Source organism: Boleophthalmus pectinirostris, unplaced genomic scaffold, assembly GCF_026225935.1.
Source record: "Boleophthalmus pectinirostris isolate CB_2022bp ecotype Guang Dong unplaced genomic scaffold, ASM2622593v1 HiC_scaffold_16, whole genome shotgun sequence".
Taxonomy (NCBI): domain Eukaryota; kingdom Metazoa; phylum Chordata; class Actinopteri; order Gobiiformes; family Gobiidae; genus Boleophthalmus; species Boleophthalmus pectinirostris.
Genome location: NW_026571095.1, coordinates 5,738,106 through 5,751,528, shown reverse-complemented (window position 1 = coordinate 5,751,528; position 13,423 = coordinate 5,738,106). Strand labels below are relative to the sequence as shown.

At 40.9% G+C, this 13,423-nt stretch overlaps 1 protein-coding gene across 1 annotated transcript in view; it reads left to right on the top strand.

The window, feature by feature from the left end:
- The window catches only part of kcnn1a (potassium intermediate/small conductance calcium-activated channel, subfamily N, member 1a), an 88,037-nt gene extending 75,332 nt beyond the window's left edge, over positions 1-12,705 (top strand). The window contains exons 7-8 of the mRNA XM_055152176.1: positions 7,244-7,313; positions 12,400-12,705. Of these exons, the coding sequence (XP_055008151.1) occupies positions 7,244-7,313; positions 12,400-12,705 (376 nt within the window). The remainder of the gene's footprint in view (positions 1-7,243; positions 7,314-12,399) is intronic.
- Positions 12,706-13,423: the final 718 nt, after the last annotated feature.

Genomic DNA, 13,423 nt, shown 5'->3' with positions numbered 1-13,423 from the left:
CAAACATCCGCAGAGCAAACGTAGAAGATCCTAACAAACTGTGGACTCCAACAAGTTCAACAACACATCGAGACTCTTGGAGGTTTTCATCTTTTCTGCTGTGAATGGCCCAGGAGTTTCCACCAAGTCATTGTGGATATCACCAAAGTGAATATTTGTCCAGGTAGTTGGTGATTCTGACCAGAAATTTGGTTTGGTCCAGGCTTTTGTCGGGGTTGAAAAGGGTGATTTGTCGTCCATCGATGCTTATGACCAACTTCTGGTCAAATGGTCTTGGGTCCTCTGCCGTTAGAGTGGATAAATAACCGGGATCAATACCCTTTATGTGCTTTCTCGCTCCGTCCGTCATGTTGAATTAGTGTTTCTTGCCGCCGACCAAAATAATTCCCAGCATGCAACGCACGCTTTTGTCAACAATGAAACTCGCCAATATATTCAAAACAAAACAAAACTGAAAAATTGTGCATTATAGTGAGGTCCACAAACTCAAGTTCACCTAGGGCCCCCAAATTGCTAACTCCGCCCCTGCACATGAGCCCTGTCCGTATAGTGAGAATAAGAACAACCTGAATGTGAAAAACCTCAATCTGCAGATTCAGGCTCTGTCACCCCAGGTCCAGGTTTGATTATAATACATTTTTTACATCAATAAGAGCGCAGGATACATACAGTTCCTTTAAATAGTAAAATTGCTACGATTGTGCCGTTTCCTTGGCATGTTTTAGAGCAAATTTTGACTCAAATATTAACATGCTCATTTCAGATTAAAAGATATTATTATTTTTCATTGTTCCAGTTCAAGTTTAGACCTCCATCCTAACCTGTGTTAATACTAGGGATGTATCCAGATCTCTCTGTAAGATATTTTCACGATATACATCTCACGGTACGATATTTACTGAGATATTTTATAGACGCTAAAAAAACTGTGAATATGTGACTTTTTCCTTTTAAAATTCCTTGACAAGACTTTGGTTCAGTTATAATCCAAAGAACTACAATTTAAAAGTGCTAAATAATAGTTATTTGTGCACTTTGCGCTGGCACAGAGCAAAGGATCATGGTCTTTGTAGTTCCATCTGGTTTTTAGCTGCTGCTGAACCATAACAATAAATTTAAACAAAGGAATCCAGGCATTATTGGTTCATTCGTTTTTCAAAATAAAACCAAAAAAATAAGAAAATGAAAATACAACTCTTTTCTCCATTATTTGTTTCCGAAACCAAAATGAAAAAAACAGATAATGATTTGTTTTTTCAGTTTTTGATTTTGTGTTTAAATGAAGAATGGAACAAACTGATAACAACTGTCTGACTTAAATTGCGATGCCGGAATGAACCAGGACTACACCAGGACTAAACAAGGTCTGGGACCAGACTGGAACTAGACCGGGACAGAGACCAGGACTTAGACCGGGACCAGACCACGAATGAGTCTGGGACCAGGACCAGGACTGAGATCAGGACTGAGACTGGGACCAGACCGGGATTGAGACCAGGACTGAGACTGGGACCAAACTGGGACCAGAACGGACTGAGACTAGGACTGAGACTGGGACTGAGACCAGGACCAGGCCAGGACCAGACCGGGACCGAGTCTGGGACAAGGACCAGGACTGAGACCAGGACTGAGACCGGGACCAGATCAGACCGAGATTGAGACCAGAACTGAGACTGGAACCAGACCAGGACTGAGACGGGGACCAGACCGGGACCAGACTGGGACCAGACCGGGACCAGACCGGGACCAGACCGTGACTGAGTCTGGGACCAGGACCAGGACTGAGACCAGGACTGAGACTGGGACCAGACGAGGACTGAAAACGGTTTAGTCCTGGTTTAGTCTTGTTTTAGTCCTGTTTTAGTCCTGATTCAGTCAGTTTTGTGGTGCAAAAGTCCAACATCGCAGTTTGCGTCACGGAAACGGGAAACAGCCTTTATCCATTTTTTCCATTATTCATTTAAACACAAAATCGAAAACTGAAAAAACTAATCATTATCCATTTTTTCATTTTGGTTTTGGAGACAAATAATGAAGAAAATAGTTTTTTTTTTTCATTTTCTTATTTTTGGTTTTACATTGAAAAACAAATGAACGAATGACACATGGATTCAAAACAACTTGTAATTCAACATATTGTGATGGACACGATATTGTTGAGAGACTTTTGACGATATCACGATATTTTGGATATTGTTACATCCCTAATTAATACATGATCTGATATTTACTTTTTTAATACTCAATATTACGTGCTGCTTTACTTTGTGAGATTGTGAAAAACTTTCTGTGAACGCAACCACTTCTTCTACTACTGTATATTGTAAGCGCTTGCATATCTGTGACGACTTCCCCGTGCACATACTGTAGCGTCGTAGCTCCGCCCCCTAGCCGTGCTCCTCCCCCCTGACCCCGCCCCTGGCCCCTCCCCCTCCCCTCGCTTTCCTGGTGCCAGTGGGACTCCTGTGGTGAATGTCGTGGGTTAAACCTGTATTGTGTTTTGTCTTTGTTTTGCTGTATCACCGCAGAGCTCAGAAGTAAGTCTGTCTCCTACCTGTCCCTCTCTCATTCTCCTCCTCTCTCTTCATGTTGAAATGCATGGATTTTTATGACCAAAAGTGTTGCTGGAATTTGATTTTTGGTTTGAAAGTCCCATATTATGCTGAAGTGATTTTTTTAAAGCTTCAAGCCATGTTGCACAGAACGGCCCTGGAGTTGTGTTTCATTCATGCAATTTAGGAACTTGTTTTATTCCACTGGTCTATGTGGTCCGCTCCTTCTCTGGGACGAGCTCCTCCATGTTTTAAATTGCATACAGTTATTGGAGAGATCACAACGAACACATCTCAGAACAATTTTCTTTTAAGTGCCTCAGAGCACAGAACCTTAAAGAGCCCAGATTACACTGTTTACTCATCTATGTTATAAAATTTCCTCATCAAAAACACCTGGACTTGTGTTGTTTCGTTTTTTTCATTTATTTAGGTTCTTCTCTCTAGAAAACTACTCCACCTTTTCCATTTTGTGATGTCATGTGGTAATACAGGAAGTGCTCCCCTGTGTTTTTAAACCCCATACACCAGGCATGTCCAAACTATGGTCCATGGGTAAAATGCAGCCCTAAGACAATTTTTTTTCAGGTGAATTAACCCAAATGACCTTGCATCAAATAGAAATTAACGTTTTACTGCAAGTTTTTTGAAAATCTACCTTAATAAAGTCATTATCGAATATTTAGTGTGTGGTTTTAAGAATCTTAGCATGAATAAAGACGATGGACCAGTATAACGTGTTTAAACATGCACATAGTTCCATTATTCACTGGGTAACACTTTATAATAACTACACCTTATTTAGCCTTAATAAAGCATGAACAAAGGCTTAATTAATAATGAACAAAGACTTAATTAATAATGATTCACACTTAGTAACTACTTAATTACTACCTTAATTCGCACTTGGACTTAATTTGCTTGTGCTGTAAATAGTTACTCTTAATTATTTCATACTTAATTACTCATGGACTAACCATTTGAGCATTTATTAATCATTAGTAAACTATGAAAGAATGATTTACTTATAATACAATGCAATGATCATTCAGGCAGCTGTTATCTGTTGTCTTTTTGAGAGCTTTTCTAAAATGAAGACAAATTATGCTTTATTAAGCATTTATTAAGCGTGAATCATTATTAATTAAATCTTTGTTCATTATTAATTAAATCTTTGTTCATTATTAATTAAGTCTTTGTTCATGCTTTATTAAGGCTAAGTAAGGTGTAGTTATAAAGTGTTACCATTCCCTGTATTGAGCATCAGTCTGCGGCCCTCGATCGGCCCTCTGCTTTGTCTCTGTTTACATATGTGGCCCTTGATGAAAAAAGGTTGAACCTCCCTGTCATACACCTTCACTTGAATCATTTAGATCATTTCAGGTCTAGAATTGACAATCTCAGTTGAATAAAAGGTAAACTGTAGCTGTTAACATGAAAACTACCACTTCATGACATCACAAGGTGGAACAGAGCATTTGGAGCTTTGGAGATGTAGACAGACTAAGATTAAACATTAACATGTGTGAATGAAATAAAACACAAGTCCAGGTGTGTTTTAAGGCATTAACAATATAACATGAGTTAAATCTCTCGAGTCAGTGTTGTGTAATAGAGGCTCTTTAACGTGAAATACCAAGTGTGAACAGAGCATAATATGGGAGCTTTCATTTGCGTGTGTCATCCGATCTCTCCCTCCTCCCATCTCTGAGCCGGGCGAGCAGCACATGTCTGAAGGGGAGGTTGCTGGAGAGACTCTTGTTTTCAAAGCATCGTGCACAGAATGAGCTTGGAGCTGTGTGGTCTGACATCATGTTCTGTTTGCTCCACATGTTAATATAGCACCATAGCTGCTATATTAGCCGCTCCATGCACTTCTTACTATGGGTTTGTCATGAAGACATCAACTGATGCACTGCAAAACCAGGTTATCTACACGAGTTCAAATTCAGTGCATTCAAAACATTAATCTTGATTTGAGTAGTTTTGACTAGTGATACATATAAACACATACAAAACCATCAAAACTAGTCAAAAGTACTCTGCTTAATATGGGTGTTTTTAATGCATGTCGTTTTAGCTCATGTAGATATGTTTTTGCAGTGTAAGGAATGCTCCAATGTTCTTTTCTCTTGTTTTATTGTTTTGAAATGAGTTTACAGCACAATGAAGGCACCAGGAATCACACAGACCAAGGATACTCCAACACTCAGACTCTGAAATGTGTCAGACACCAGGATTTATCTGAACATATGGATCTAATGTTTTCAGGACAGAGTGGTTCACCTGGTCATGTTAGGAGTTAAGGAGTCAGTGTTGTCAGTGTGCCTCTCCAACAACCTTCAGGGACAAAGACCAAACAGAGACTTATCTTCTGAATGTGATTTGATTTATTTATTTGAGCTTCGTTTCTGTACATTACAGTAAATACATTGTGATTTCACTGCATAGCTGAGGAGCTCAAAAGGAGTAGACAGAAGTTAAAAACATATATTTGACAGTGACAGTGTAGGTGAGCTGACCCACAAACACTGGCTGCTTCTGGAAAATCCTTAGCATTCCTAATTCACATGAAGCTGTATTCCCAAATGAGGAGCTTCTTAGACCTGATTCTTGTTTGTGCAGCTCAAATGATGTTTCACACGATCTCTGTTTTGACAAATGTAAATAGTTTGTTTGATTGGAGTGCCAGGGTTGGCCCAGTAACAGAAGACACTCTCTCATCACACAAAAGCTCTTCTACAGTAACACATGAGTGTAATAATGGGCCTCAGTGCAGCACTACAAAGCAGAGCTCAGACAGAGACGGGGTTCCCAGAGCCACACGCAGACACTCATTTGCACATGAAGAAATGCCCTTGAATGTCATCTCTCCTCATCATTAGAACACGAGCTTGGGTGGCACACTCCGCCATGTTCAGCAGGCTTCCCCGCTCCCGCCTGATTACAGATAAGACACAGGTTAGACTAGAACAGATCAGAAGTTTATGGAGACGTGTGTCACTATTACAGGCTGTGGTCTGTGCATAATCACTAGAGAGCTGATGTGTTATGGTCCCTCTGAATGCACACGTACACTTCATTACAGCAGCTAAAGAATGACACAGTGTGTAGTTGTGGTGCCAGATACTTTAGAGCAGAACTGGAGGAGGATGTGGAAAAAGAGCTCGAAAATCTAAGATGGTCAGGGGTTCAAAAGGAACTTCTACTGTGTTAACCACACGTCACATGACAGGAGAACAAGACAACAAACTGCACCATGTGCCACACTCAGATGATCTGTACTAAACATGTATCTGCTAACAGCTGTTATTAGCATCACTAGCTACCATGACTGTAGGTAAATGAAAGTAAACATTAGTGACCATAGAGTGACCAGGAGCACAGACTCAGGCCTTCCATTGTGCTCAGTCTGCTCACTGCACGCTGCTGAGGACCAGGGCATGCCATCTTTACTTTACTTTATCAGGACATGCTTTGATTTGACTCTGATGTTACATTCTAGAGGTTCTCCTCCACAGAAGCATATTGCACTCTCTGGAAAAGCACTGCCTTTGGTCTGTCTCAAACTCAAACTTAATGACTGTTAGAACAAGATCTGGTGGAGCAGCATGAACATAGTCAGGAGACGTTTTACAGTTGTTCCTGACAGATTCTACAGGTCCCTGCACACTGTAAGAAGCAGAGCAACTATTACAAACAACTGGAGGCCGCTCCAGATTCAATCAAAATCTGACACAGATCAAGGACATAAAGTGACGCTCTGTGGCCCCACAGCGCCTCCTGCTGGTACAGAAAATGAAAGAAGTCCAGAGTATGTTCTGAACATGTGCATGACAAAGTGACACCACAGAGTCTCACACAAACACACACTCAGAGCTTCCAGCGACAAAACTGTGTCCTTCTCCGTCTGATGACACTCTTTACTCTTCAGTCCAGTGATGTGAGGGACACAGCACAGTGACTGAGTGACTAGCACTCTCTCCTCACAGTAAGATGGTTGTGAGTTTGACTACTGGGCAAAGAATAGATAAAACCTTCCAGCTAAGATAGTCCTGACTGAGCCCAGTACACGAGCTGGACACGGGTCCCTGGGCACTGCACTGTGGTGTCTCCTGCTCCTGAGGCGATGCCCCTGCCGCACTGAAGGATGGGTCAAATACAGAGGACAAATTTACCTACAGGGACAAAAACATAATCCTTAATCTTGTTACAACAAATGCAAATAACCAGATGCTCCTGCAACAGCAACAAAGCAGAATCACAGCCCAGTATTCCAGTGAAGTCCTCCACACGTGGAGCAGTGTCCTCGCCACATACCAGATCTTGTTCAAACCATGAGAAAAAGTAACTGAAACATTTGAGTTGGTGCCTGCAGTATGCCTCTGTGATTTGCATGTCTTGACTGGTTTTGCATTGATCCAAACCACAACAGCTTGTTTTGAACTTGACTGTATTTATACATATATAGTCCTCTTCATATATGTATACATATGGACACATGACAACAGCATATCTCTGTTCTGCATGAAGGTTGCACTCACTTTTACATTTACAGTATGTGGCTGTCTTCTGACATTGTTTATTATTCCTCCTCCTCCTCCCTCTCTACTCCCATTGGTCTATTCTGTCCATGCCCCGCCTCTTTCCTTTGTTGCCCTGCCCACTTCTTGCCTGTCTCCGCCCACCAGACTGCGCAGTGTGAAGATGGAGCAGCGGAAACTCAACGACCAGGCGAACACCTTGGTGGACCTGGCGAAGGTAAACTTCTCTGTGCCAGTTGTTTCATAAATTCAGAATAGTCTAGAATTTCTAATGCTAATAATTCAAATAAGTACAAGGTGGTTATGTGGAAGACGTTAATGCTATATCTGAATCACCATCATGTATGAGTAAGTATGATAACCTTTTGGTACGGTGCAGTGGCATCCCATAAATGACCATAGAGTAGACTAGGGCAGACAAAATGAGGTTAAAAGTAGAAATGCAATGGACATGATTATGTCTTATTACATTTAAACACATAACGAGCTGGTGACATATATGTAATTGATTACAGTATACTTAAGTAAAAGGTTAAAGCAGTTCAGTTTTTCTTAAAGGGCCTATATTAAGCTATTTTAGGATCTATGTTCCAATGTAGTTTCCTCATCACAAACAGACCTGGAGTTGTGTTTTTGTTTCATTCACACGTTCAACACACACACCGTGCACATTTAGGACAAGTACTGAGTACTCTCAAACGGAAAACACTCTTTTCCACCTTGTGATGTCATATGGTAATACAGAAAGTACTCCTCTGTGTTTTTAAATGACATACACATTGACTAGAATCATTTGGATCATTTCAGTCCTAGAATAGACTTTATTCACACTTACGTTACAAACCAAGATGACGCTTGGAAAGATGTGATTATAACTTCCGGTGTAGTTCCCGTCACTGGGCTCGCCAAACCCACTGAAGTAAATGTGATCAGAGGTAAAATGAAGACTGCAGACGTATGTGCTGTTTGGAATCAACTGGAATTTGGCCTCATCTCTTCTAATCCCAGGTACCCAGACGTACTACTGCAAACAGAGCCCGCTGGAAGTTGTCATCACATGTTTCCAAACGTCTTCCTGATTTGTGACGTAAGCGTGAATAGAGCTTGTTGCCAGTCTCTGTTGAACAAAAAGTAAAAGGTAGCTGTTGCTGTGAAAACTACCATGTTGCATAATATGGGCCCTTTAATTATTTACTCTTTTACTATGATGCATTCAGGTACAGTGTGGAAAGTAGAGTGGCTGAGTATGACCCTAGTGTCCTGTTGTGCCCTCTACAGTACAGGACGTGTGGATGTTTCAAAGGCCAGTGAACGGAGCTTTGATGTGATGCCATTTGGACCTGTGTGTGCGTGTGTGCGCGTGCGTGTGTGTGTGCGTGTGTGTGTGTGGGCGTGTGTGTGTGTATGGGGGGGGGGGGGAGTAAACTCCGGAGTAAAATAGTGTCACGTCTACACAAAACTCATGATAACTTTATTTATAAATGTAGAATTACCCATTAAAAGTCAATATATTACTAGGGCTGGGTAGCTTTAAGAAGTGGCCGATACGATACATATCTTGATACATAGGCCACGATACTATCCATACCTCTATACATAGGCCACAATACGATACATATCTCAATACATGGACCACGATACGATCCATACTTCGATACATAGGCCACGATACGATCTATACCTCGATACATAGGCCACGATATGATACATATCTCAATACATAGGCCACTTTACAATACATATCTCAATACATAGGCCACTTTACAATACATATCTCGATACATAGGCCACGATACGATAAATATCTTGATACATAGGCCACGATACGATTTATATCTCGATACATAGGCCACAATACGATACATACCTCGATACATGGGCCACAATATGATACATATCTCAATACATAGGCCACGATACTATCCATACCTCGATACATAGACCACGATACATATTTCGATACATAGGCCACAATACGATCTATACCTCGATACATAAGCTACGATACAATCTATACCTCGATACATATGCTACGATACGATCTATACCTTGATACATGGACCACAATACGATACATATTTCGATACATAGGCCACGATACATATCTTGATACAGTGAGCTTTCAATTCAATATGATATTTTTCAAATCAATTTAATACAGTTCAATAAAATACTGACTAAATCATGGCTGTGATACTAAAAATCTTTGTTAAACCACTTCTTGTGCAAAGTTCATATGAAACACAAATATTTTAATCATCAAAACAGTGAAAATGTCAAATGTGTCGCATAAATGAGTTTCCTTCCTCTGAACAAACAACAAAACTGTAGCTGTAACAAAATAATTTTGTAAAATATATTAGAAAATACTCTTGGTGATATATCGATACAGCAGCCCACGATATTGATACTGTATCATCACATTAAACAATACGATATATCTATATTTCAATATGTTTGCAGACCCTTATATATGACTCTAATTTGATCAGATTTTGACATAATACTTTGACCTATTTAATAAAGGTGCACAATTAGTCTCTTCTACTCTACGGTCTGCCACTTGCTCATCTCCACCAATTGTGTTTAAGCAGTAACTGGAATGTTCCACAGAGTAACATTGCATTTATTTGTGTTTTTATTGGTCCAAAATACCTTAAAAAACTTGCATTCTTACTGTGAGTGGGCTTGCTTCTTCACAGATCTGAAATGTAACTTGGCCAGTGGAGACAAGAAGGTGGTGGATTCAGAAAAATGACATAGTGCTCCTCTAACTTTGCCTGAAAATCCAACGTGATTCTCTGTGTTTACTTCAAACAGATCAATATCAGCCCAGTCAAACGTGATCGTCCAATCAGATTTGTTTTGAAGGAAGCTCTTTATTTTATTTTACAAATAAAATAAAAAGGTTAGCGCTTCGGTAACTGATCCTGCAGAAATCCAGCGTGTTTTTCAGTTCCCTCTGATGTTTTTTTCCTTTATTTTTTGCAATACAGGCAGACTTAGACTTAGATAAACTTTATTGATCCATTAGGAAAAGTACTTAGAAACAGAAGCCCAAACATCACAATGTGTTATAATAACAACGAGAAATCATGGCCATTTGAAAACAGGGAGATTCACCTATGACCCAACGTAAAGTATTACATGTTCTGAAGCCCAGACAACTTGTATTTTTAATTTCAAATTTGAAAGCAGCAGTAGTCTTGATGCATTGTCATTACTTTTTTCATACATTTTCCAATCACATACATTTTTCAAGCAAACAAACCAACTCATAGTCAAATATTAACTATTAAATTGAAAAATACCATCCCATACTACCTTCATTTACTCTTATCTCTGAATTCAGATGAGCTGCCTTCTCTTGTCCCTGTGTGCGTCTTTGCCCTGTGCACTGTCATGGACAGTAGGACATCTGAATAGAGCTTTTTCACAATGGCCAGAAGTGCTCTGCATTGGTTTGTGGAACTTCCAGTTAATGGGTTTCTATGGCTATAGTGACAGTATTTTCAACCTAAAAAACTGGGACATCCCTGGTTTGGGTTGGTTGGTATTATGGAAAATTCTTAAGTACATGACACAATGTGAGTCAGTATAGTCACATTTTCTTTAAGTTTTGGTCTTTTTAAGCAGCTTTTCTGTATTTTACCTAAACAAACAACAGTTTATGTCTCTCTTTACTGTCAAAAACAGGGACACGTGGGACATTTCTTTCTCTACTGGGACAAAAACTGGGTTTTGTATAAATCTGCTGGGGCGACTGTTTTGACTTACCGATGGCAAAATGTGTGTGAAAATGTCTTGTGTATTCTCCAGCAGCTTCATAAATCTGCCCCATCACCAAATCTTCAACCAACAAGGTTCACAAAGAATAAACATTCTTCATGAACAATTTATCCACAACTATCAAGAGAAGAAAGAAAAAACGTAAAGGAAACAAGGACGAGCATTAGTGACATACTGAACAAAACTAATATTATGGTGTCATCAACACCATGAAATCGATTTTTTAATTGAATTCTAGAATCAGTCTGAGTTAACAAGTTACTTATTAATAAATTACTTCATCTTTCTTCTCTTGATAGTTGTGGATAAATTGTTCATGTTAGAATGTTTATTCTTTGTGGAGTTTGTTGGTTGAAGATTTGGTGATGGGGCAGATTTATGAAGCTGCTGGAGAATACGACACACATTTACACACACATTTACACACATTTACACACACATTTACACCACATTTACACACACATTTACACACACATTTTGCCACAGAAAACCATTAACCCGAAGTTCCTCAAACCTGAAGTGGGTCACTTCAGCATTGTGAAAAAGTGGTCTCCATTGTTGTCATTGTGATGGACAGTATGACACCTGAATAGCGGTTAGCACTGTTAGCATCTTTAGCATTGTTAGCGTTGTCAGCGTTGCGTCCAAGTGCTGATCCATAGTGCTATAGGGATGCACTGTGCTGCTAAATAACACAGACACTTTTCATTAGGTGATTGAGGTGCATAAAGAGCTGCTAAGGCCTAAATGGATTGTTGCTGTTAAATGGCTGATAAAATCTCTGCTGACTGGCTAAACTGTGCGGGGCCTCCTCTCCAGCTCCCGCCCTCCTCCGCAGGATCCCCCATGAGTTATGGCCCCATCTCAGACAATGCACATTACAAAGCAGTGGATGTGTGGGAGCTTTATTGCCAGCCATTTCAAATAATCAAGTTTATTTTACAAGCCGCATTTAAGCTGTTACCTTGATTTTCAGCGTATGTGCTCTGAGTTACTGCGGGCTGGACTACATATAGGTATATTTAGTCATTACAGGGCCCGTATTGTGTGATTTTCTGATGTATGATGTGATTTACATCACAAGGTGGAACAGAGCGTTTGGAGCTTTGGAGATGGAGACAGACTAATAATAAAGTGTTACTCAAACACGTGTGTGGATGTGTTTGATGAAGTAACAGCATCTGACATGACTGAAGCTCACAAGTGCATCATTTTGCACATATATTTGCAATATAGCACCTGTAATGTTTCAAATATCTAACTCATTTGTCTCATTTGTTTCTCTCCTCTTTGTGTCTCTCTTTATCTCTTTGTGTTCTCTCTGCCTCTGTCTGTCTCTCTATCTGTTCTCTGACCCTCTCTCTCTCTATGCTCTCTGTCTCTGTGTGCCTCTCTTTTCCCTTTCTCTCTCTCTCTGCTCTGTTTGTCTCTCTCTATGTTCTCTGTCCCTGTGTGTGTCTCTCTCTGCTTTTTATTCCTGGTTGTCTCCGGTGGCGGCGGCGGCGGCGGAGCAGACCCAGAATGTGATGTACGATCTGGTGTCAGAGCTGCAGGAGCGCAGTGAGGAGCTGGACAAACGCATTGGGACTCTGGAGGACAAACTGGACTCTGTGACGGGCAGCCTGCAGGCCCTGCCCTGCCTCATCTCACAAGCCATATCCCAGCAGCAGCAGGACTTCCTGGACGGCTTCATGCACCGCTTCAGACCGGCCTCACTGGCCTCAGAGCGCTCCGAACGCTCCGACCGCTCCTGGACTTCCACCACCCGCAGGAGGCGCTCTCCATCCACAGCCCCCCACACCTCCTCTGACAGCGGATAGCCCTCCTCACTCTGTGCACCCCCCGCGGACTAAGACCTGAGTCTTAACCTGATCCTCTGGCATCAAACCCCCAACCTCTGACTGAGCCCTCAGCACGAGAGCTGCTCAAACACACGAACTGAGAAACACACAATGCATCTAAAAGAGAAGTCCACTCCATGTGACGGACAAACAGATCAAGTAGAGTATGGTTTATGTTTTAGCCATTGTATGGCTGTTCAAGTTAGCTTTTTTGTAAAAGCCCTTGTATAGTTACGTGACTGAGTCAGTGCTGTGAGAGCTGGCTGTCACCGGAGAGTCCTTAAGGCCAGGCCAGGGCAGTGAGTGGGCTCACAGCGCCCTCTGGAGGACACAGCACCATCCTTCAGCACACTGTCTGTGTGCAGGTCCATGCACTTAGGAGGGCGGAGCCTGCACATGGCATTACTACTGGGTAGGAATTTACGCAATTGCCAACTTCAAGGGTTCAGCTTCCTTGTTCTTACCAAGGAAAAGAGAGCGACTATCTTTTTTAGTTACATATTGACATGTGATTTTTCAGTGCCTGAATGTATAAATAGTAGAGGGTTATTTAATTACTAATTTCAAAGCTTTTTTACGATGTTACCAGTCTGAATACAGCATTGCATTCCTTTTTCAGAAACATTCCTCAACAAAACTTTCAAGAAAATGTCTTAATGTGATGCATAACATTGCCTCATCACACAGCAGCTCCTAC